Source organism: Parambassis ranga, chromosome 3, assembly GCF_900634625.1.
Source record: "Parambassis ranga chromosome 3, fParRan2.1, whole genome shotgun sequence".
Lineage (NCBI taxonomy): Eukaryota > Metazoa > Chordata > Actinopteri > Ambassidae > Parambassis > Parambassis ranga.
In genome coordinates this window covers 19876487-19902502 of record NC_041024.1, presented here as the reverse complement: position 1 = coordinate 19902502, position 26016 = coordinate 19876487, and the positions used below count along the sequence as shown (strand labels likewise).

General features: G+C 41.8%; 1 protein-coding gene across 4 annotated transcripts; it reads right to left on the bottom strand.

Moving 5' to 3' along the window:
* Nucleotides 1–64: 64 nt before the first annotated feature.
* On the bottom strand, nt 65–26000 carry garre1 (granule associated Rac and RHOG effector 1). 4 transcript variants are annotated; one of them, XM_028401258.1, is made up of 15 exons: nt 25922–26000; nt 15831–16639; nt 15234–15723; nt 9521–9733; nt 8797–8937; nt 8476–8571; nt 8210–8371; nt 7909–8067; nt 6389–6486; nt 5881–6006; nt 4669–5789; nt 3452–3617; nt 2515–2652; nt 2255–2330; nt 65–2119 (listed from the first exon to the last, which is right to left on the bottom strand). In XM_028401258.1, the coding sequence occupies exons 3-15, from the start codon at nt 15705–15707 to the stop codon at nt 1787–1789; spliced, it is 3303 nt and encodes a 1100-aa protein (XP_028257059.1). In that variant the 5' UTR covers nt 15708–15723; nt 15831–16639; nt 25922–26000; the 3' UTR covers nt 65–1786. The 4 variants fall into 4 exon arrangements, with proteins under 4 accessions (XP_028257059.1, XP_028257058.1, XP_028257056.1 ...); XM_028401257.1 differs by adding an exon at nt 17289–17368 and having other exon boundaries at nt 15234–16639; nt 25922–25955; XM_028401255.1 differs by having other exon boundaries at nt 15234–16639.
* Between the last annotated feature and the right edge of the window lie 16 nt (nt 26001–26016).

The window sequence follows — 26016 nt, the reverse complement described above, 5'->3', positions numbered from 1 at the left end:
TACAATGATAACCACAGTTTTTGCAGGAAAGCGAGCAAATGTAGGTGAAGAATAACAAAGAGTCTTTGGAATTGCTAGTCATTTTTATTCATTTTTTGCATTGCTGGTACACTTGGAAAGATTCAGTTGCCAGGTCAAGAGAACAATAAGCAACATAAGCCAAGCAGTCCCCCTTCATATCTTCTATCAGGGCAACATGTTTTTATTATTACTTTGTATATATATTTTGTAGAAGCCACTAGTAAACCATTTGACACAGCTGAGAAGCTAACAGTTACAGTCCAAGGTCTGTAATGATGTCTTAAAAAAGGCTGCAACAGTTAGGGAAATAACACAGACAAAAAGCAACAACCCCTATATCTTGATTGTGCAAAGCACATTAACTATAAAAAGATATATATTTATATGTATATACAGCAAACAATTCTCTGTAAACATGTTAAGTATGTTAGTTTTCTGAAAACATGGTGTCATTTCATAAATACAGGCAACATTGGCATCCGCAAACATCACAAAAAGATAACATTCTGGGCTTTTAAATACAGCCCACTGCCATAGAAACTGAAGAAACAAGGGCTTGAAAAAACACCCTCATCACACAATATTTTAGTGTTTAGCATGGCATATTTGGTAACCTTTATAGATTGATGGTGTAGTTCAACTCTGTAGGAAACAATGTGCTTTCACATATTGGGAGGTGAAAAATAATGTTCCATGTAATATGTCTACAAGAATGCTAACATACAGTAATGGTATTACATGTAAGAAAATACAAAAATAAGATTAATACTGTCAATAATTGTACACAAAAAAATATTGTATTATTAAACAGAAGAAAAAGTTACATTTATGGGAGTTAGTGTTAAATTAGAGCAAACGACCGCCAATTAGAGAGGAGGAAATGAACTATGCTCTCATCCAATAGGGTGTGTAACCTCACATTTTATCAATAACCTCAGACTGCCTCTCATCTCTTCAGCACCATTCATCTTCTGAACAACGCTTTGGTTGGAAATAATATTCTGCAAGTGCTATCAATACCAACATGGCACATAGTTACTGCTATAATTCTTAACTCTGGTCAGTTGTTGAAAAAGTAGTGTATTTCTCTCAAATTACACCTCTGCAGTGACTTACTATATTTATGCTGAGCCTGCTCAAAGCCTCTTCATAAAAAGAACTAAATATTTATATTTCAACTTCAGTATTTTACAAGCTATGAAACAGTAGATAGTAGCTGTATTCTGAGTCATCTTGCATGAGATTTGGCAGTTACAGCTATGTAGACACAGTATATTTATTATGGGCAAAATGAGAGCATTTCAAGCCCCCGCCCCCTCGTAATCCCCCGCCACACACACACACACGCACGCACACAGACACACACACGCACAGACACGTTCAGCTGCAGAAGCAAGTGGGTGACGGCTGTGCACGTCTCCAGCTCTTGTCTGAGGAAACGTCAGCTCAACAGACAGAGAAACAACCACTAGACTAACTGCTGCCAGCATGACACCTTTCATTTTTAAAACATGGCAGTTGAAAAAACTTCAAAATACATCTGTGTGTTTTTTTTTTTTATGGGGATGTTTGACATGGAAAAATATAGATACAAAAATGTCGAGCCAGTGTGTATGCTTAATAACGCCGCTGAGGCTTTGAAATCTTCCAATTTAGTGGGTGTGGACTGTAATGGCTGCAGCTAGACCCACTCAGTGGCTCATGTAACAGAGCTGCAGGTCCTCCATGGCACTTCGCTGTGGACTTGTTGGACATTAGGCCATCATCAGTACTGGTGAAGGTAGGAGGGCCTGTGCTCATGTTTAAGGGGGAAGGATTTAAAGCCCTTGGTCATGGATTTATGTTGCTGCTGCTGCTGTTGTTGCTGCTGCTGCTGCTGCTGCTGCTGGGTGAAGGGGAAACCAGAGGAGATGCCAGTAGAGGGGGTACAGTCGCTTGCAGTGGACCACACTGGGGACTGCAGCATCTGCATGGAGTCACTCCACTGGGAAGAAGGGATGTTCATCTGGAACAAGGAAGAGCTGGGATTGGGCATGGTGTTGGTGTGGGTGGAGTGCTGCCACGGTGCTTTGGGAGGCCAGGTTTTAGTTTTGCTGTCCTGTGGTGACAGCATTCGGGAATGAGTTAAAAAGTTGAAACAAAAAAAAAAAACGATCTTACCAACTCCTACAAACTAGGACAAAGAAATGTCATTGAGAATGGTAGTGTCATTAATACTGGGGGGGCCTCATACCTGGTTATCATCACTGATGTGATGGAGAGGTGGTGAAGGCAGGGTGCACACCTCTGGTTCACCACAGCTATGTTTTCTGAGGACACAGACGTTTACATACGTCAGCTACAGTAGATTGTTATTGGATGAGTACGACGTGTGAAATGTGCAGCCAAGCTTTCCTGTCTGTAGAAGCACTTTATGAAACATTGTATGGTAAACAAGAGGAGATAGAATTATGACTATATTAAGCTCATTACATGTAAGAATTTAGAAGTTACCGTCTTTGTTTAACTGCCGCTACGAGATCCGGCCCAGAAAACATGGAAAACAGACTGTCACCATTGGCTGAAGACGTCTCATCGCTGGAGCTGGCCGAGTCTCCCTGATTGGCTGACCAGCTGTTGTTTACAGTCTCACTGAGGACACAAGCAGAAGATAGTTAGCAGTGTTTTCCATTAAAATCTGTCTGGCTTACATGACCGAGAACCCAGAGAGCCTTCTGTTAATAATTCATAGCAAAAGCAAAGCACACTAAACAGCATTCTTGTACAGTGACAAGTGAGATGACACCCCTATAACAGATGTTTGTGTATTCTTCCCTTTACAGAGTAAGAAGCTGGTTGGTGTCTCACACTTGTGGCTGGAATTAAATAGTCATGATTAAGATGTGAAATGCCTCACATATCGATGGTGCCTGCAACATTAATAAGTGAATCAAAACATTGTCTAATACTACTGAGAACTAATGATGGGTTTTAAATAAACCCCTTACAATTCAGCACTTTACTGCTGGCCCAAAAATTTATTTGCGTTATTTGCTTTCAAAACAAAAGTGTATTTATGCACATAAACAATATACAAAGATATGTTCGGAAAAATCAAAAGGCAGATAAAGCTAGATAGACAGAGCTTCTCAGCTAATAGCAAAAGCATGATCTGCTCTACGTTCTTATCTGAGGACATCAGGCTGTGTACATATGTATAAGTAATAAGTTTCATTTAGATGTTGGCTATAAAGAGCCTTAAAACTAATTACTAAAATTACTTCTGATGCAAACTGTTCGTGGAATAATGTGTTTTCTTTTGTCAGTTTACTTTAACATACACCCTAAAACATGGGAAGACATCTGACTTCGTATGTTTTATGGGTTTTATATACACAGCAAGGGACCACAGTAGAATAATGGCGATGCAGATGTCCTTGTAGTTACCTACCCTTCACTGTAGTATTCTGGGTGGGACCAGGTCCTGTGCTGCTCATCAGGCATTGGCCAGTTGCTGCGAGTGTTGCTGGGGCGACGGATGTGCTGCACCTGTCGTTTCTGTTGCATGGCCTGACTGACGCCAGCAACGTAACGTGCAAACTCCGGGTCAGAGCCAACTGTGCACGGAAAGGGAGGATAAACACAACTATGAGTTTCTGACACCCTCAGCTTTTCTCTTTCGCTCCCTGGAGCTCAATCCGTTTAGCCAGACTGTCTACCATAGCAGAAAAATCACAATAGCCGTAAGTCAGCCCTGCACAATAGGCCTTGACTGCAGTCAAAAGAGTCTGCTGCACTGTAAAAATAGAAACGGACACAAGCCAAATTCAGCATAAATCATCAAATTATAGTCACAGCCATATGCAGGGGAGGACAGCTGCTTAGCCGACTATATTTACTATATATTTACATTTATATAGGGCCTGAAGTTGTCTCCATTATTCCTGACTGGTTACAAGATGTTAATAATAACAGTGTGTCAACACTTTAGTCTGACTAGCAGCACTACTGAGTAATAGTAATGATATTTAGCATAACGTTTTCACAAGGTACTGCATAAATAAATTTAAATAAACTACGGCCTTGACAATCTTGTTTCTTCGCATTAGCTTCAACAGATGCTCTCCTGTTGCTACTTTGCAGTGCTTTAACTAAACAGTACCATTTATAATGTTCTATTATTCTGCATTACCTTGTTGTAATGTGACGGTGTGGCCTTTTCTGCATAATAATAATCATCACTTGACGACCTCAGTGTTGATATCAACTCTTCTCTGCAAACTCATTTTCTTTTATGAGGCTATAAAGATTGAATTTAGATGGGGAAGTTTTTGTTTGTCAGCTAGATACCCACTGTGAGTATCTTAATAATTTCAGCTAATTGCGCTGCAGGCAAACTCTCAGGCCACCCACCAAACCTTCTATGAACCTTAGTCTTCTGGTATAATGGACACCTGACTAGTAATTGCTCATCATGAAAGCACTGCTAAGCCTCTCCAGGGTTTGTTAGAATGAAGTAAGAGTTTAAATACGATTAACTAGTCTAACTACATATTATCCTATAATTCTATTTCTTTGTAAAGTCGGAGCCCTTGCTATGGTTTGAAACGTTCATGCACTACTAAGGATGAAAAGTCATTGGACATCTCATGGGAAAGTGAGCCTCACCTGCTGGGTCAAAGGGCAATGTATCTCCCAGGACTCCAAACACTCCTTCACTTTGGTCCCTGTTGGGCCAAGTATTGTTGCGGGGCCCTTGTGGCTTCTGACCCAACATCTCTGACATGACACTGTCCATGTACGTGCTGACGAGGCCCAGACTGTACAGGTCTGAGCTCAAATCCGGCAGTCCAGGGGATCCCCACTGACCAATGGGACCCAGGGGTGACAGGCCTGCTGGGGGGCCCTGTGGTGGAGGCTGCTGCCCAGTGGTGCCAAGCCACTTGCTTGCCACTCTCTGCTGTGGCAGGACCTGGGGTGGGGTCTGCTGAGGAGGATGTTGAGGAGGAGGTGCCTGCTGCTGAGTGATGGGTTGCAGGAGGTGCTGGTAGTACTGCAGGGCTTGTGGGGAAGGCTGCTGAGGAGGTGCAGGAGGGGGCTGCTGTTGCTGCTGCGGGGGCTGCTGTTGCTGTGGAGGAGGAGGCTGTGGTTGGGGCTGAGGCTGCTGCTTCTGCACTGAAGAAGCAGGCGGTGGCTGAGACTGGGGTTGAGGCAGGCTCTGAGCTGGAGGCTGGAGGGCACTGTGAGAGATAGACTGTGAGGCTGGTGGAGGGCCACTTGGAGGCTTCAGCTCAGCAGGGTTAGCAGATGCCACAGAATTCCTCCTCTTGACAAGGGGTGAGGCCTGCTGGGATTTTCCCATGTTGAATCCTGAGAGAAAGTCAATGACATCCTGCATCTCTTGGTCAGTCGGCAGGTTCATCCCCTGGTCTTCAGACACTGAGCCATTGGCCAGCTGGCTTTGCTGTGTAGAGTCAGGGGTACAAGACAGGCTGCCCATCTGCAAAATGCTCTGTAGCCTCCCATCAATGTGGCCCAGGCTCTTGGCCTTATCCTCAACGCTACTGGTTGTTACCATGCTGCGTGATGGGGTGCTAGGGATGGAATAGCTGCCCCCGCTATTTGAGCTGGATGAGACCTTCTTGGTGAACTTGGATGTTAACTTAGATATTGTTTTGGGCAATCCACTGGAGGTCTTGGAGCTGGTACCTGGAGGCAAGTCTGTTGGGCTGCCATAGTCTGGGCTCTCTCGCTGCAGTTGTATCTGAATAGTGGGCAAGGCTTGCTCCCTGTTATATACAAGAGAAAGACAGAAAGCATAAAAATTATTATTACATCTTATGTGGAGGAGGATCAAGTAGCTATTTATCTTCCACTCACTTCCTCTCCTTCCATCTGTTAATGTCAAACACTGCTGTGTAAAGTACGTCTACAAGACCCAGGGTTTTCTCTGGGTCCAAGCTTCGTTGGAGCAAGGACATAGTAGCTGGGTCCTCCTTCAGACACCTGAACATGAACAGATAAACACACACACACACAACAGGATAGGACAGAAATTCAACACAATGTCTCACACATAAAAGCCAAGGTGTATTTGATAAAGAATGAATACCTGACATTCGATATTCATAAACAAAGGAGGAAAATCAAGGACATCTATTATCTAGTCAAGTATAATGACTAGATAAATTGCATACTTGGCACAAAAGTGTTAATCATGTGAAAATGTACTTTACTTATAACAGACACACTAATATAGGATCAACATCATTTTATTGTATTTATAAAACAGTTAAATATATGCGTATAAAAGGTTAACTCTTTAGTTAAAACACAATCTGGATGAATCCACCACACAGCATATTATTACTAACCATGTTGGACTTACCATGTAGAGGGAACCTGGACAACCACCTTGGATCCCTCCAGAGTGATCTGCGGAGCATATGCCTCCTTGTTCTCAATCTGAGCTGTATCAACAACCACCTAGTGGGACAAAAACACACTTCTATCACCATCACTTGACAGAAGGATCATCCTTGCAGCTAAAACCTACTGAGAATTCCAGAGGTATTTGCATGTTTGTAGGATTCATATATACAGTAACAATAAACTGACAGCCTTAAATATAAAGCAGACTCTAGATTTACTTGCTATAATATTGTTTTTTAAAAAAAGGCTTGACACTGTTTTCTGACTTTTTCAACCCAAGCAGTGAGAGGCAGTTCAAGGTAAGAAAGTTGAACCTTTTCAGTCACTGACATCAACCAGGCTAGCCTTTCTGTCTGCTGACAGTCAAATATATTTGCAAGTTCTTTGAAAGTGGCCTTGGCTCCTCGACCCAGAGTAGCTGGGTCAGAGAGAGGGAGGGAAAGTGGGAGGAGTTAATTTCCTGTATTAAAGGAAATGACCCTATTGTTATTAAAAAAGCAGGTGTATCCTCGGAAAACCCAGCCTGACCATGTGAGAGAGCCACAAACAGTCAGTCATCCATGTCCAAACACATGACAAGGTCACTGGTGGTAAAAAAAAAAAAAGAAAGAAAGAAAATGGTCTAAGTAATTTACTTTACTGATCCATGATTAGTTGATACAAGGAAGTCTCTGGTGAGTTATGTTGTCAGAAAAAGAACCGATATTGTGACTCTCCCTGTAATTGTCATGTGAGTAAAAAGGAAATGTGTGGTGAACTGCTTGACAGTAAGAGAATGACTAAATACTATGCGTGTGTGTGTGCATGCATGCTCCTGTGATGTCCATTTTCGGTTGAGTGGTGATAGATTCAGATAAGGTGCTAATGCAAAGTGCTCGTTCATCATCCATGAATTGTTTTACAGTTAGCATGGGGCTGGCAAGGCTGGATGGGAACACACTCTTCAGTTTTGACACACAAAATAGGACAGACCACACGGAGGAAATAAACACTGGAGGATAAACACGCTGGTGTTACTCTGAGGAGAGTCCTGCTGCTGACCCCTCCTTGTGACTCTCCTTTTCAACATGAGGGCGGGGGAGATCTGTTTGCAGACCCGTCCAGACCAGCCTATCCTTCACTCAGATACTGCAGGAATGTGTCTTCCTTTTGTGTCTCTCTGGTGTTTGTTTACACCTCTCGGCTGCCTCAAAGCATGTGCAGATGATCTCATCTCCATTACAAATCTGACAATCTACAATGGGATGCAAGATGCTGAACCTGTGGCATTCAGAGTACTTAGTAATTTAAGCAGAAGTGTCACTGAAGTACAACAGGCCTGTTCATGTTGAAATACCACTTACAATTCACTATCAGTTTAACACAGACGTTTTTTTTGCACAAATTCAATATTACTGAAAAAGCAATAGTCGATACTAATAGATACAGTATTTTAGCCTAATTTCATGTTAAGAAAAGAAAACCAACTCTACTCACCAGACCAGCCTGGGCGAACAGGAGCTGCACAGCTGTCTTGCAAGCTCCTCTCCAACTGGATGGACACACTTGGTTGAGGACCTCAGTGACAGGAGAGTCATCCCTAGGGGTCACTCCGTTCTGGCCCAGCGCCTCCTTAATGAGCTGCAGCATCGTGTGCTGAGGAGACAAAACATGGTAGGCCATTAACGATGCAGCTAGCCATCAACATCTGCTGATGTTACACAATAGACAACAGAAACAAAGAAGCATATCTGAATAACCTGCAGATTGTCAATAACAGTTGTTTCAAAGACGGTACCGTTTTCAGTTTGAGGTTTTCAGCCGCTGACTCGTTGAAGGACACCCCTTTGAGAAAATGTGAGCCGATCTGGACAGGGATGGTGGGTAGCTCGCACTGGATGGGCTGGGAGGTGGTCTGCATCCTGCCTGCCTGCTGAGCCTCTGCCTCACTGCAACAACCCTGAACACACACACCAGTCCATGAACACACAACAGTCCAAGCATACGGCTTCGAAGACTCTACCGTCACAAAACTGAACCAACAATTTGTAAGAGCGAACCCACCTGTAAGGCTGCCTCCACAGCTTTGGGATTTAAATGAAAGCCAGCCTTCAGTGCGTACTCACTGTGGCCCAGGCTCTCCAACGCTGCTTTATAGGCCTGGATTGGGACAAAACATAACCAGCTACGTTAGTTTGTCAATTTCTTAATGTCTCACTTCTCTAGGTACTGCAATTCCACCGACGACACCTTCTAGTTTAATTACAAATATTTAATATTTCCAAGAAAACAAAAAAAGACTGTGCTGCGATTTGAATATAAGCATTTTTAAATCACCTACTGCAACTCCAGTTGATCTTGTCTATAGTCTCTAAGATACTGTACCTGTAAAGCAATGTCAATCTTCATGTTGAGCTCCTTCAACTGGTGTTCAGGGATGGTGGTGTTGTTAGAGCAAAAGAGCTGCTGAACCTGGATGCCTGCCAGGCAGCCGTCCCGGCCCCTCTCTCTCAGCCTAGCCATGGCCTGAGGGCACACAGACAGTTCTGGGTCAGTTTAACAGCAACAACTTCTCCATGACCTCTACAGCAAAATCATGCATTCTACATACCATAAAAGAGAACGTACAACAAAGTACAAATCTTACAATTTTAGATTAGTGATGTTTTTTAGATGATAAAAGTGTGTCCAGCTTCGGAAATTGAGTTCTGGGTGTTTCCCCCCTTGTAGGCCTGTTTCCCTTTAGGGCTAAAACTCTGCATACCATGGTTTAGACACATCAATCAACCCTTTACTGTCCTTTGTGCCTCACCATATAACACAAAGCCCAAAATGGGCCAGAGGGAATGATTATCCTGAGGATTAGTTTGGTCATTTTACAAAGCATGGCTTCCCTAACATTGCCTTTGTTTAAAGGGGTACAGCACATAGCGATGTACGTTCACAAACAAGCTCTAGCCCAGAGAAGACGACATTGGAAATTGACAATGAAAATCATTAATGGCTAGCATTTCTCAAGAATGAGTAATATGTTGGTGTTTCACCTCACACATTATCCTACATTATTTAGGCCCAGACCTGGAGGGGTCCTGGGGCTGTGGCTGCATACCTCAGCTGCACCTTTCCATGAGCGAGAGGCTTCCTCCAGCTCTGTGAGAGGCCCAAGGTCAGAGCTTTGGGAGCGGGCACTGGTGCAGCGCTCCTGGGCCTGTGCAAGGGCCTCAGCTAGGCAGGACTGAGCCACGGGCTGGACCTTCTGCAAAGCCTGTGATAGAAACTGGAAATGGACCTGCATCACCGTGAGGAAGCACCGACCCAGTACCTAGAAGAATACAATGGGAAACACCATCATTAACATGCAAGAGTAGCTCAATCAGGAGTTTTGAGAAACCAAACATTTAGAATAACCTCAGGCTAGGAAATAAACATGTATGACCAATTCCTTTTGTGACTCTGACAAAGTATCTGTTCTTTTTCTAATTAAACCGCATGTCAAGTTATCTCTGACTGTTTTGTGGTCTGATTTTTTTATATACAATTTCAGGCCTCTTTAGCCAAAAAGAGTAGTATTTAATTTTCTGCATATGAGAAACATTAACATTTACAGCAAATATGCAACGGTCTGTTTGGTCCTGACTTTTTAACACACATCACTTTTTTTTAGCTCACGCTGCAGCAAGTTATATATACTATATTTAATGCAATATTGTCTTCAACCATCTGCAGCAACATCATCATACACCATCATTCAAAATAAAACATGGTGCCTGAGCAGCTTTCAGCTGAGGGAGCTATATTACATATTTAAATATAAGAAATGTCGAACTAGGCACAATATTTAATATTCTACTATAAACCTGTCAGCACATACAAATGTAAGAAACTGGTAAAATTGCTAATTACAATTAAATATTAAAATATTTAAATTTTTACAGAAACAGTTCCACATCTACTGAGCTGTGCCCAAGTGCTTGTTTGTTTGCTGAGAGAATAGTTCAGGCTTAAAGGCTGTTTGTTGTCCAGTTAGCAAAATAAGAGAAACAGGACACCACAGGGCCTGCCATGGTCACAGGGTTTTCTTTTTCAGGTACCTGCTGAAAATATCTCAAGGGATAGGCTTGAGTTATGAAGACAGAAATATGCTGTTGCTTTCAGATGGCGGACAGGGACAACAGGACCCAGCCACATTCATTCTTCAACACCACCTCAAACCAAAACTAAACTTACATGCATTGTTTTCATAACAATTACTAAACACGGGATGATGGCTTATCCATCATCTGCTGTGGAACGCCTGAGGCATGACTTCGGAATTTCACTCGTTTTTTTTCCATCTGGTGGATGTTATTGGTTGATGGGCCATCATTTGTACTTGCTACTAGTTGCTTACTTACTATTTAGCAAGAAGTTTCATGGTAACGTTATCATAAAAGGACTTGATGAGAGAATGTCACCGCATGCCTTAACTATTTCCCCCTCAGCAGTAGTACATTTACTGTCTTGGCAAGCCAAGTTGCAATGTGGAAGTAAATTTTAACAGCAACAAGGAGGGTTTAAAAGCAGACTTCACTGAACATCTTAAAAGAAATTGCACAACATGTTTGTTGACATAGCTGCTCAATGGAAAAATTAAAGCAATGCCACAACTTACACACGGCAGAAATGTATGGTTGTTTTTCTCTTCTGAGAAACATTGTGTTGTGGTTATGCTGGCTTCAATGACATCATAGTGCTGTTATTATGTCTCTAGGTGACATAAAGACATATCCAAAGAAAAAACATTTATGTAGTAAAGTGCTATATAAAAGATGAAAAAGCACACATAGCTTTTTTTGTCCTTCTGAGTCCTCCTGTCTATTACAGGGTCATATGTCATCGTTTTTCTTCGCTCAGCTCCTTATGCTATTAGAAGGGTACAAACCAACACTTTGCAGGGTCTATGATAAGCATGCTAGCATGAATAATGAAAGTGGCGAACTAACCGGATCAGCCAATAGTACCGCCTCCAAAGCTTTAAAAAAAACAACTGCTGTAAAATCTTCGACCCAACACTCAGATCCAGTGTACTATGAAGGATAAAATACTGCCTACCACTTTGCCTTTTTCCAGCTAACTCTAAAGGACACAAACCATAAACACAGGCTGAGATCCAGAGTGCACAAGATGTGAAATTCTTTCCTCTGCTGTTGATACTGAGCAACTAATCAGAACTCAAACAAGGGAAATTCAAGCCTGTACAAAACGGCAAAATAGATAACTGAAGACACATATAGGCTGATAATGACACTAGAGCCTAGTATGTAGCATATCCTGATGAAGATAACAAAACAACACGAACAAAAGCTGACAACAAGATAAAAAAATACTCTCAGCATTACAAAGTCTACGATGAAATGAGGACATGGCAACAGCACAAGATAATGGAAACCACATGTGATTGGCTGTGCTGTATCCCACACAGCAATGGAAAATATGAGAAATAAAGAATGCAGCAGAGCCAGGCCGATGTCGGCCCCTCTCAGAACCAAACAAGGCGACTGATGAATCAATCATCAATGTTTATACTTTTTATTCTGAGAACACCTGCATTATCAGTGCACCAAATCTAGGAAAGTACTGCTTCTGAGATCCTCTTCTGGGGAAAGGGAGAGTGAGGTTGTTATAATAACCAGATGGGAGCATGGTGGGGTTGCACTAGTGTCTGATCTCTAAAAAGAAACAAGCAGTCTAACATACGTAGTTGATATCTTAAACATGGAGAATTTTGTTTTTCATTCTTGGGGTTTTCCTTTTTAAACAATCATCCAAGGGAAACAGAAACTCACAATAATGCTAACCCACACTTTTTAAATAACTTTGCAGATTACTGCAGAACTTCTGCAAATTAAGATGAACCTTTTTCTTTAACACCAAAAAGTTCCAGTCACATATTATCTAACATGTGCACAGTGTCCTCATTCATCTCTGCAGGCATACTGTTCCATATCTTGACATGTAAAAACCCCAATAGTCACATCACATTGTCAGTATAGTTGTCTGACAGCATATGGATGAAGAATATACCCACCCTTGATCAAAATCACAGAAATCTTATAAACCTTTTATTGGTTTCTATCTGAACTGAACGCAGGATGGGTAGAAATGTTGTTGCTATTTTACATTCTAAATAGAAATTGCAAACAAATGTCATACAACAGGATATCCTACTCATGAAATACGTTATGTCCATGTGCTGTCTCCGTTGTCTTACTGTGTGTAAAAGGAAAACATAAGCAAAGCAAACAGTATTAAAAAGATACTAGAAGTGTCGGAAGGAAGTACTAAGGTGTTGTTTTCCATGTGTACTAAGGTGAGAGTGCTTATTCGGTGACTCTGAAAACAACAAGAGCCATGAAAGTCTCTTGTTGTGGGGACTTCTGTCTGCCTCTGGTCTTTTCTCTGCGGTTTAAATTTACAAGCTCGGCACACAGCCTCTAAACAAACCGTGACATTTTCATGCATATTTGGCATTGAAGCCACTCTGAGCGGCCAGAGAGCTGAGCTCTATTCTGCGGAAAAAACTGCTTTTGTAGACAGCACTGACCAGAAGTTTTGGGACTTTGGATAAAAAAAAGGGGGGGGGGGGCAAAAATGGAAAAAGGAGAAGGAGACACAAGCAAGGGAAAGAAAAGGGGAAAGCTTCACATACCACAACTCCCCTAACTCTGAAAATGCATTTGGTGCTTTTAGAAGACCTCATAATAACCAGCTGCCAAACAACATTCCTCCATTCATGCAGACAAGGAAAATTCTCTTTACAGTCACAAACACATCACATCATAAGAGATGGACAGAATCAGCTGTAATTATCACACTCCAGGCCTAAACAGTTTTAATCTGTGCTCCGAGTAAAAACAATCCTCTCCTGAGTGATCACAGTCCTATTCCACAGATGACGTATGTCAACATCATATTGTCAGTCTGACAACCCACCACAGTGCTAATCTAGGGATTAAAATGCACATTTTGTTTCCAATGTATGTTACCATCACTCTACCAGCACAACATTATTGTGTATATGCAGCGTTTCCTCACATGGATTAATACAGTTAACACATACTGGAAGATGTGTTAGACCATTGTGAAATAAATGCTTCCCTCTATGATTTAACACAAAAGTGCCCTTCATGCCCATGGCCAGACAGCAAGTGTGAGTGCCAAGCCATGCGGTCTAAACTTCACAGACTTGGGCTTCCTCTAATATTCATCTGTGCATATCCAAGACCACAGAGTCAGATGTACTGACTGCGGTGCAAAAGTGTTTCCTGTTTTTGGTTCAGCCACATCCACTGAGGTTCTGCAGTCCTTCCAGTGTTTTGGCCGCTGCCATGTACCCAATCACTGCTACACAATAAAGGATTATCGTGTGCTGCAACAAGAAGTTAGTACAAACTCCTAGAATTTCTGCTTTACGTTGTTGGTTCAGCAACAGAGACACCAGTGTCACACTGCTACACTTTTGTCAGAGGTACCACAGAACTGAGATGAGACAGAAATGTTTTCATCCCAATTTGTCTTGGTAGAGACATAGGTAACCAACAGAATTACTGAATTTAAATACAATCCTTATTTTCACAAAACAACAGTTCAGTCTGTGGAATAGGGGCAGATATGGGTCTCCAACTGACCATTAAAGGATGGATAAATAAGCACATGTAGTAATCATTAAGACATAGGTGTGTTCTGGGGGCTGCTTGGGTGTGGTGCACAGATTAAAACACAGCTACTTGATGCTGATGGCTCCACAAAAACCATCTATTACAGAAGCACAATTACACAAAACTGAAAACTGGAATTACTATGATAAACACTAAATTGTCATGCATTGTGGTTTCCCGTAATTATCAATATATGATTATTATTTCCCACAACTGTCATTTTAGGTCTTACGGTGTCGACATGAGTTATCCTACCTGCCATCATGAACTTCCTGACCTGGGTATAAGTGGATCTGACAGAGCGTAGATTTAGTATTCATAGGTTTCTGTAATACAGTATTCCAAAACTGGTGCCTTATATTGTTAACAACTACCAGTTCTTTAAGCCTATGGTTTGCACTAAAATTCTTGTCTTTTCCTATTGTAGTTCACTGTGAATTCAGCAAATATGTTTTTAGTTCTTTTGATGACTATAAAAAAAACAGTGTGACCAACCCGTCACAATCACATGTGCACATCCATTTCCTGCGAGTAGTGGAACATAAAAAATAATGAAATGACTAACCAGGTGTAACAACAAAATAGACAGAACCATAGAGGCAGCACCAATTTTAGACAAAATGAAAATGACTCCCACATCACAGCTGAGCCCAATCTCTGAACACACTATCAAACTCGCATAAAAAAAATGCACCAGCTACAATACTTCACATTTTGCACATCAGCAAATTCAGCACTGCAGGATGATGGTGTGGTATTCACAGTGACAAAAGAAGGCCCTTCTTCTCACATCCTCCGTGTTTTTCACACCTCACCCTCCTGTCTTGACACCAGCTTAACACCGGGCATGAGAATCCTGTTTGAGCCAGGAAACACAGTTTCATGGAGTCAGCTGTCTGACAGGGAGGAGCTAAGCATCTTAGCACCACTTCTGGAAGGTGAGACATTGGTAAATAAATATAATAAAGCTTGTGCTGCATATTTAAATCACCTCAGGCTGTGAGAGTACATTTCTACCTCTGGTGGTAGAAATGAGACAACACAAATATATTTGCCATACTACCATGTAAAAAACAGCTAAACAAGTTACATATGGAGCTTATGTGATTCTGTTTGAGGACCTACCTCTACATCCTGCAGGCTGAAGTCATTCTGGTCTTTAAAGTTGGCAGCTCCAGCACTCAGCTCCATCAGCATCTTGGCAATCTCAGGCTTTATTGCTGCAGTCAGCCTGCTGGCCGCCTCCATGACGTGTTCCTGCACGTCCTTCAGTTGCATAGCTGCTTTGGAATAGTGAGAGTTCCTGAACACACTACTGAACAGGTCTGTGAGGAAGGCGCTGGCCCGGCAGAACACATTGAGGGCATCCAAATATTTGGAGATGCCTTGCTGGATGTCGGCAACAGCAGTGGTGGTGCCAGACGTTGGTGGGTGGCAGCTGCCAGGCATGCCTACACTGGTGCCCATAGGCGAAGAGGCAGAGCAAGAGGAAGCCAGAGAGGCGCTCAGGGTCCGGCTCAGCTCAGGCATCTGGTACTGCTGGTGCTGTTGCACTTTCTGCTTGGACCCGCCGAGCAAAAAGCGACGCTTGTAGTCCATTTTACTTTCCTGCGCACTACAACAATACATAGGTGGTGCAACAGCACCGGAAGCTCCTGTGTAAGTTTGTTGTCCCCACAAAGTGCTCTTGTCCTTTATACAAAAACACTGAATCCAACAGACCTGAAACTGTTCAAGTTAGGAAGAAAGACAGCTCAGGGATTCCACTGGCAGGAGGTTCATCTCAGTGTGCCTTGTTGGGAGGCAGCACAAATGAGGGTGGTGCCAAAGGTGATCCAAAACTAGAAGGTCAAGTAAAATGCTTACATGCAGCCCTGCTGCAGACACGTCATGGCCAGCTTAAAAAACAAAGACGCACCCCCAGATTCTCTGTTTCCAGCTTTGAACAAACCAATCATAATAAAGGAGGAAAAGTATTACAGCAAAGTTTTAAAGTGCACTAACTATCCTTCAGAATGGGGAAAAAGAATCCTTCACACAGTATATACAGTATATACATATATGTATATACATATATAGACCTCCACCAGCCTGCACAAGTAGAAGTAGAAAATCCTTTTAAAAGCTGAAAGCAAAAGAGAATTCAAGGAAAACGACTGGTCAACAGCACGGGGGGAACATGACAATAAAAAACAAGCAAGTAAATACTGGAATCAGAGGATGTGGCTTTGCTTTTTTCGTTTACAGAGGCTGGCAGAGGAGCAGTGGGAGGTGAAGGGCAGACAGATCCAGTCCGTCTCAAATCCTCTTTACAAAGCAGGGCTCGGTGGGCAGTGAGCAAGCGGCCAGCTGATAGCTCTGTCTGCCTGTCTAAAGTCTCCAGCAGCTTCCTGGTTTCTCCGATGTCTGCTGGCTGAGGTAGATATCACTCACTGCGGAAACAAGTGTGCTTCCAGATTTCGCTGTCCTCTGCGGATGCAGATTAGAGCGACAAAAGCACAAATGTATCTGTAAGGCCTCTAGGTCATTTCCTAAGGGAGGAAAGGGCAGAGACACAGAAGAGAGAGTTAGCACCATGTCAAAGAGGAAGGATGAGCTTCATCTCTACTGTTTTACTGTTACACCCCAAAATAAACTGGACTGACTCTTGCAACTCAAAACATGACCAGTACATCTGCAGATAAGTCAAGTGTTCATGACACGTCTAGTATATAGAGACAGGAACATGAAGTGTCAAATAGCATTCATTCACAAGCAATGAGGTATATGTTACAACAGTATTTCATTTTAGAAACTCTCAGGCAAGTTCCCTTCCATTTGTTTTGCAGCTTCTTCAAAACTCCAGTTATTAGTTTTGTTCAAACTGGAAATTTAAATTACATGACCATGCTGTCACCGTGTCCTGGTTTGGTGGCTCCACAAAAATTAAACAGAACTCAACAACATATTGACAATATATTAACCTGCTGTTTTTTCTATTGTATCTTTAATTACAATACTTGTTTGTAGTGTTCATTCTTGTTATCAAACCACAGCCCTAAATAACATCCACTGTATGCTTTATGTTCTGATCGAAGGAAGAGGATTCCAGCCACAGTTCTCTGTGAAAGCTGTAGTTTAGTTTTAGTAAAGAGCTGTGGGTTTAAGAAGAACATTTCTAGACGATTACTAACATCATACCTCACAGAGAGGGAGAGTGTCTCGGCAAAGAATCTCTGGCAGTGTCTGGTTTAGTAGAACACAGCTGCAGAAAGAAATTCCTGCAAGAAGCCATTGTTGGAGGACACTGTGGGTTGTGTTCAGCTACACACAGTAGGAGTCACAATACTTTCATTCTGTGTGACTTGTTCATCTTCCTTTGGCCTTTTCTCTTGATTAGAAATGTAATATTTTAAATTGTCAAGCTCAAATGGGATCTCTTTCTACCAGTAGTAACTCAAAGACAACCAAAGTTTAACTTGTGACAGCAAATCTCAAAATTAACTTCCTAGATTGATGATAAGGAACACAATGCTAAAATCAAATATAGATACTGTATTTAAAAAAAAACTGCTGGTATCCAGCAAGGAACAGGAATTTGAGTGTATATTTATATCAGAATTAAAACATTTCTGAATAGGGCAATATTGTAGTTCTGATTTATACAGCTTGCTTGTAGGTGTAGTTTTTTTCCACCTAGTCCTCCCTATGCTGTTTTTTGGTGGTATGCACAGTGCCCAAACTGGCACTAAAGTTAATGCAGCCACCATCAAACCTTCTCATAATATTACAGGCAACGGTAGTCTCTCAGACACACAGCTTTCCACACAGCAGGGCTCTCCTTCAGTGGAACATTTAGACTATGTTATCTTATAGTACCATGGTGAAAGCTTCTATGTTTTGGGATGTGTCAGAAAAAGCAATTTCTGGGAAAAAAAACAATAACACCATCATGCATGTACTCACTATAGGTTAGGCAGCTGTTTAGTAGCCGTGCATGCATAGTAACTTCCATTACACATCTCTGCCAACATTCCCTGACCTTCAAACCTCACTTCCTTTCACAAACAGTAGGGTACGCCCAGCAAAAAACAGCCCACCCTTATCTATACTAGGCCACTGAGTTGAGAGACCGAGTCAAGGGAAACTACTGACCTCCTCATGAAGGGTCAAGGGATATATGCTTCCTATTTTTTTAACTCAAATTACAAAGAAGTTCTTAATAATACTAAAAAGCTGCTCTAAAATCACAAGCACATGACACTTTCACTGATATTTCATTTAGTGGGGCTTTAATTTGCTGTACAACAAGACACACTGTCATTGTTACATGTTTAGTTTTTGTGGAATAGGTTCTCAATCTAGTATAGGGTAACTATACTGATCACATTGGATGTTGGTCGTCAGTCAGTGTACAGTCGTCAACAACTTTTAAAGATCCATGCATTTATTCATGATACACCTTATGCCACATTAGTTTTGCTTTCAGTATCAAACTCAAGATGTGGTTTAGATAGCAGCCCTAACAGGTCCCCATTTAAAAAGTCATTTTTTCAGTCTTTCATACCAATATCTATGTGGAAGGCCATACCACAGACCAGAACTGAAACTTGCATAGATGAGCCTATAATATCAGAACTATTACTTATTATTAGAATTGTCAAAAACAACTTTTTAAAACCTTGACTGGTTACCATCAGCAAACAACTGGACTAAATGAATTCAAGATGCATTACACTGTTATCTCTTGAAAAAGCACTGGCTCAGTTAACACCAGATGAAAAAAATCAACTATTAGCAGTTGAGAGCAGCTAACTAGTGCAACAGAGCAAACCTCTAAATCCCAGGGATTACAGGCACAGTGAGGTCCTGCCAGGTGCCTCAGAATGCCTTTTAGATGACATAGTTAATAGGATATTAGCTTCTGTCAGGTAAACAGGAAACTTGGGCTTAGCTAGCCTGCGGCTAACCACTCTAGTTCTCACACTGTCACACTGTTGGGCTAAATGCAAAGGTGGGAGAACAGACATACAGTATGAGCATTGCATTGTTTGAAGAAAAGGGTAAACAGGTCAGTGAGGCCACTGCAGGAAACAAACCTGACACTTTAGAGAATAAAGCAGGGGACCTGCACCAAGATGGAAAGAATTGAAACTAATTAGCAGTGAGACAGTGGCTTAAAAATAGAGAATTACATTACTTATCAATGCATTGAGTCTGAAAAAACTTTGCCTGGGATAGATGTAGTTTTAAGCTCTGTGAAGAGCAAAAGTCAGAACCTTTAGGGTAAAGTGGGTCACAGTCCAATTAGCCTGAACGGAGCCCAGTTAATAATTAGAAGAAAATTATGCTGTACTTGTTTGTTTCAGGTAGACATAATTAATCTATATAACTTTATTAAAGAGTGTTAGTAGTTTACATTTCCTTCCTGGCAACAAAACTCCATAAGCAGAGGTGATCCCAAGAGAAACAGACATGGCATCATCAATATTAATGAGACCTGCTGGCTTCTTGTGGTAGCTCTGTTGGCTGCCAGCCCTCAGCTGCAGACCACGTTGTATTAGATTTTGCACCCAAACAAACACGTGATAGGAGCGTCCCTCCGGATGCACTGGAGTTGTGCCAGCCCACTTTAATGTCCTTCCTCCAGCACAGGCTGCTTAGGGCTAATGTTAGGCTCTACTTCCCCACTCACAGTAACATGTCAGCTGCTCAGCTTCAACAGGAAGCGGTTTAGGTTTCCTGGAGCAAGCTCTGTGTCGCCAGTAACAAAAACGTCAAGCCAAGAATGCCACTGGGTGAGGGTATGGAGTAAATTATAGCACCTAGTATTTACCTGTCTGTCTATACCTTCTGGCAGTCTGCAGCTATGCCCTTAAAAAGAAAGAGATGTAGCTTTCTAGGAACAAACCCCAGAAAGTATTCAAAGTATGATGACATTTTTCAGTTTGAAGTCACATCAAAATTAGATCTAATTATCTCAGTAATCTCTGTATCAACTAGCAATGCATTCATTAAAGGGTGCCCCATTGTTACCCAGTACAAAGACCATTTCTACTACTGACCTATGAGCAGCTCCACTCAATCTTACAAGTGCCATTCCACTGAAACCATGGTACAACCATGGTCCAATCATAGTACTAACAGAAGTTACTTTTGTATACTCAGCCATATTTGTGTCACTGTCACATCACAGCTAGGTGGCTTAATAGCTGTGGAGGGGCAGCTGTTACCCATGCTGACAGCTTCTTATCCATCTGCCACAGTGAGGCAAACAACCCCTCTGATGCTCTAGCCACAGGCCCAACACGAGTCCTCTCATGAAGTCTATTTCGGCCTTCATGGGCAAAACAGCTGCCCTACAGTCGACACTGCACTGTTTTTAGACACTCCAAAAGATTCAGCTCAACGTAAAAAAAATGTTCTCCTCTACATCTGTTGCCAATGAAGCAAAGGAATGCATTTCCCCAGAACCCTCCTAGCATAGGTTCAAACTATTGCAAAAAGCAGGTCAAAAAAGCCAACAACACATTACAAACCCTCTCCACAAAACATCTTGTATTTGTGTAGAACTACATGTATAAATATGTACGCATCGAGTTTTAGAAAGCAAAGTTCAGACTGTTTTATGGTAGTGTAACCTTCATTGAAAAAATTCCAGGGCAGATCAGTCACAGGAAAGTCTGAGAATCAGCAGACAGGTCAAGAAGGTCAGTCCAAATGACAGGACAAGTGCCGTGAGCAACTGTGTGACAGGAGCTGAGCCAGGCTCCTCTTGCCCACAGAACACAAGGAGAGTATTGTGGAAGCCCTGGTCTCCTCATACCAGCACACAGAAAAAAACACACACACACAGTTGCACATACAGCTGCATGACTTTGTGAGATGAAGAGAAAAATAAAGGCCCTGGCTACAATTTAATATTTACAGCAGGAATAGATTTTCTGTCATCAGTAGAGCGTTTCTCTTAGTAGGCGGCTGCAGGTTTTGCTGGTTGTGGGTAATGTTTAGTTCTGTTCCCAAAACTAATCCTGTTTTGGTTCTATTTTTGTTCTGAGGATTTAGAACTAAAAATATATCTGCTCTGATTCTCAGCAGTGATAAAAAGCTAGTTTTATCTACTTTTTCTGTGAAATCAGTCAATTCCACTAGACTGTTTTGGCAGATTCTGCACTTTATAAAGCAGTAGTGAAACTTTTCCTGCTGTTGAGTAAGTAAGGAAAAAACATGTTACTTGTTTCAGTGAAGAGGCTGCTACAGCTGGTGAACAGGCTGGATAATATTAGGCTAACCTGTACCGTCATAACAGACATTGTAAGTAGCTTATGGCTCCAATAAAAATAGCAGACAGGCCACTCTAACAAAGGACATACTTGAGGGCCCCACAGGTCTGTGTTGCATATGCAAACACACATTTCATCACATGCCTTTGCCTTCATCAAATAATACATTCCAACACACTCAGGTGAAAAAAATATTAATTCATTAACTAATGAAAGCATCAACCAAGAATACCAAGATGACAACAAAATGAATGCCAAAGTCAAATCCTTTTCACAAAGCACAGTTTTTGACAGTAAGCAAATAAGCTCAGATGTCCTCTCCAAAAAGCAGTGTACAATAGAGTGTGTTTACTGTGCCTAACCAGTGGGTTTCAACAAGTGAGAGCCGTGATGAAAGGCTCTGACGTCAGTTCCATTCATGAAAGGCTGATGGCAACCTGTGGGGATGAAAATGCTTCCCTCAGCCTATACTAAGCAGGCCGAATATACTCAGGCTGCAGGTAGTGTTGCATGCCAGCCACCAGGGAGTTGTATTTTTGGCTTGGACAAAAGTAAGAATGTATTCTTCCACTTTAGGCAGAGTGATACAACATATCGAAGCACCAGAGAAGACAGAAACCCATGACTGGTCACACAGAGAAAAACACAACATCCAGTCCAAGGAAGAAAGAAGTTACTCCAGCTACTCTTGATAGGATAGAGCAATGTTAAACACTGGGCTGTAGTTTGAAAAGCTGTTAAATAAACCACAAAAATGTTTTGGTTCCACTATTTGTTTTTAAGTACTTTCCCAACTGACTTCTGACCCACACAGGGAAAAGCACAAGCAAAATATTGTCTGCATGGATTTATAAAATTAAATATCACATTACATGAGATTTTTTAGTAGCCTTGATTCTTGTTTCATTTTATCATCTCTGGTACATGAGCAGTCATGCATCTCACTGGGAAGATTTGACTCAGGGGCAAATAGCTGACCACAAGCTAAGACTAAACTGGTTTCCCAGGAGACACGGGTGAGATTTCCCATGCCATGAGCTACTTCACAGAGCGGGCTGGCATCTTATTCATATCTGCCTAGAAAACAGGCATACAACATAATCAGCCAACTGAGTTAAAACATCCTCTGTTAGAGAAAAAGCACACCAGAGTGCAAATACTGCATCATGCTGCAAAGACATATCCTGTCACACAATACTTTAAACTCTATACATGTGCCACAGGTCTCTGATGCATGGGTTGGCAAAATGTGTTATTCAACATGTTTATTATAAAAACTTAATATTAATTAATACAACGACTCAACTGTATAGCACCATAAAAACATAAAATTCCTTAACAGTTAAAAATGATTACAGAACTATGTAATACTACATTATCTTATGATGACATATGCTTATTTTTCTATGCCACTGAGACAAACTGTTTACAGTTAACAAGCCATGGGAAAGAAGTAACATTTATTCAGTTTACATGATGCAAATCCATATCAAAGCATGAAAAAGTTGGGAAATTCCTGATATGCAATTCATAAGGAACCCAATCAGAACTAATCATAGCGATAACGGCTGTAAGGAAGGACCTATAGAAACTACAAACTGATGTAACATTTAGATTTGTCGTTTCACCTGTTGTTCCACTGATACCATCTTGAGATACACTGCACTGAAGACTGCCTTTACAGAATGACGAGCGAACTGGCCACAGGACAGAATAAAGACATGAAACTAAGCCAAAAATTCAAAAGCTCAATTAATCTGTCACATCTATAGAAGAAAAAAACCTATATGTAAAAAAAACTCTGTTGTAGACCCCCTTTTAACAATTACTGATATAATCAAAAACTTCAGCAAAGCTTTTCTTTTCGAGAAATATCATTCAGGTTTGTTAAGTGTCAGTACTCCACCCAAGCGCAAACAGTAATCTTGTGACTGTATGCAGACTTCCTCACTCATGCATCCAGAGTCAATGTTAGATTAAGGAAAAGTGTCACACCTGATCATGTCACAAGTTAACAAATACTGTTAACAGAAAAAAAGAAAACACAACACAACAAGAGCTTTAGTACTAGTCTACCAGCCCCAATGACAATTCAGGGACAGAGTTGAGAATGGGCCACAAAAGAAAATGAGTTTAGGCAGAGGCAGGAATTTTGGAGAGCAAAGCATGTATTTGTATGGTGACACAGCTGTGGCAGATGTCAACACATTGCTTAGGGTTTTTTTTTTTTAAATGAGTGGTACACAACCCTGCAAAACACAACAAAAAGGACAGTAATGGCCTTCCCATGAATGCCTATCTTTAATTCTGCATCTACTATATCTATACAGGCCACTAACTGACAGAAGCAGTCTGCTTCCAAGAACTTTGATGTGGACCTAAATATGAAACAAACCAAAACAATGTGCCCCTGAAAATTCTGTGATTTAGCAACATAAAAAGAGCGGAGAGAAAGAGTGTGTAAAGACATTAACATCTGGCCCAAAAACAATATTTCAACTACACTGACAAACACATTCAGCCCAGCACCCTGATTTCCAAGTTTCCAAGAAAAATGTGTCATACAAGCTGTCTTATCAGGACAAACGTTAACTCTGTCCTTTAGGTTCAGTGTGTGAAATAAATCAAGTTGAGTACTGGGCAAGCTAGGACTGTTTGAGGCCACACCAAGACAATGAAACCATGCGAATATACAATTTTGCTTTACAGTCAATAAAAACACTAACAACAATGAGTGGTGTAATGCAAAATACTAACTTTTAAAGCTAGCATTCCCCAATAACATATGGATCATACAGTGTAATGACAATAGGAGTGTACTTTGGATTCCATCAGACAGAAGACCAGCTGCTTTTGATCAACCTTTCCCTTCACACAATGCCACACAGAGCCACCTCTGATATGACTGTGACTGCTCCCCCTGTTCTACAGAGTTGAATAATACCGTGGCTGCATACTTTCATTTTATACCCCAAGGAAAAACAGTTCATGTGATGTTAGAAGACAGACACCTGGCCAGACTGTGGATGCTTACACCTCGCAGACAAGTGGGGCATCGTTATTTATTAATGCAATTCCAGATATCTCCTGTGCTGTGGAGACTATATAAAGCCACGTTACCGACACCACTGACGTTGCATAAATTATAGCTCCTACATATCTGTATAATACAATTACTTATAATCACTCTTTGAAAATGTACTAAAGAAATACTGTGGTGCATGGACCAATCATTAATTCACATCGAAGGATACGATCACAGCCCCTCTGTAGTGGCTCTACTGCTCTCTGCGTTCCTGAAAAACCAGGACGGCTACTCCCGGACTCAATGCAACAACAGAACACAGTTTGCTACAAAATCCCGAAACGTCAGCGAGGCAGGAAACGAACTATTTGGTTAGTTTAATAGCTCATAACTGGTTATTTAAAAACTCGATCACTATTTAGCAGGAAGGTGTAAGAGAATCCCTGCAAGCGTAGTTAGCCGGTTTCATCGAAACTCTCTGGGATGACATGGCCCAAGTCATGGGAACACTATGTCGCAGCTATTAATACGGCCTTTTAACGCCCTAAATGTAGTGTCGCCGGAAAGGCTTCACCAGTGCATCACCACGCCAAACGTACGGACAGCCAGTCGCAGAAAAATGCGATGGAGTACACCGACGGTGGGTGCTAATCACACAGGGTCCGCCGTGTTCCCGTTTTTGACACTCGCCCACTGGCTACACAGAACCAGACACAGGCTCGCTAGCTAGCAAGCTAGTGTACTTTTCTTTAAGCAAGCTAACACTGGCATTGCAACACCAATCGCATCACCACATCACCCCCAACACGTCCTTGTCAGGCGCTTGTCTCACGTTAACCTAAATTCCATTTTGGTTCGGTGTGCGATTACCGATTGTCGCGCATAACTTACGCCCAGGTCTGTTATCGGACATGCAGTCAACGCAGGTCGCTGCAAAGACTACAGCTCATTAACACCTTCTCTGGTCTCACCTCCTCTGCCTAAGATCAGACGTTATGAAGACATGGATCATCTCTACAGCATTGCCCTCATACAAGCCATAAGAAATGACAGCAGAAATAACCGATCGTTCCTCATTCGCCAACCTAAGCGCTTTACTAGCAGCCATAATATTGGTATGTACATCAGTTTGAGCTCAGAGTTGCAAAAGAAACCTGTTCTTACATCCCTGTCTGAGTGGGTATGTCAGTATGAGTGACCAAGTGGCGGTGCAATCTCAAATATGACCAAAATGGAAAGAGGCATGTCATGAATAAGGTGCGTCCGATAATGGACGCATCAAAGTTGCATCGGCACTAAGCAAGCTAGCTACATCGCTAAGCCTGCTAACGTTAGCTACCCAGCTAGCTCTCTGCGACACGGTTGTAAGCGTTAGTAGAAAGCACCACCGACTGTACGCGGCCCAGTGATATTCATACAAAGGCCAGTCACAACCAGTGCTACTGCAACCAAGGTAAAACCTATTTGCTTCAGTAAAACACAAGAAAAATGTGAGTACATGTTTAGTTAATCAAAGCATCGCTCACCAGCTCTGAGCATCCACCCTCTTGACAGCGAATTCCCTGTCTGTGTGACCGCCGTCAAAGCGAGCGCCGATAAGAACACACAGTTCCGGTATGCC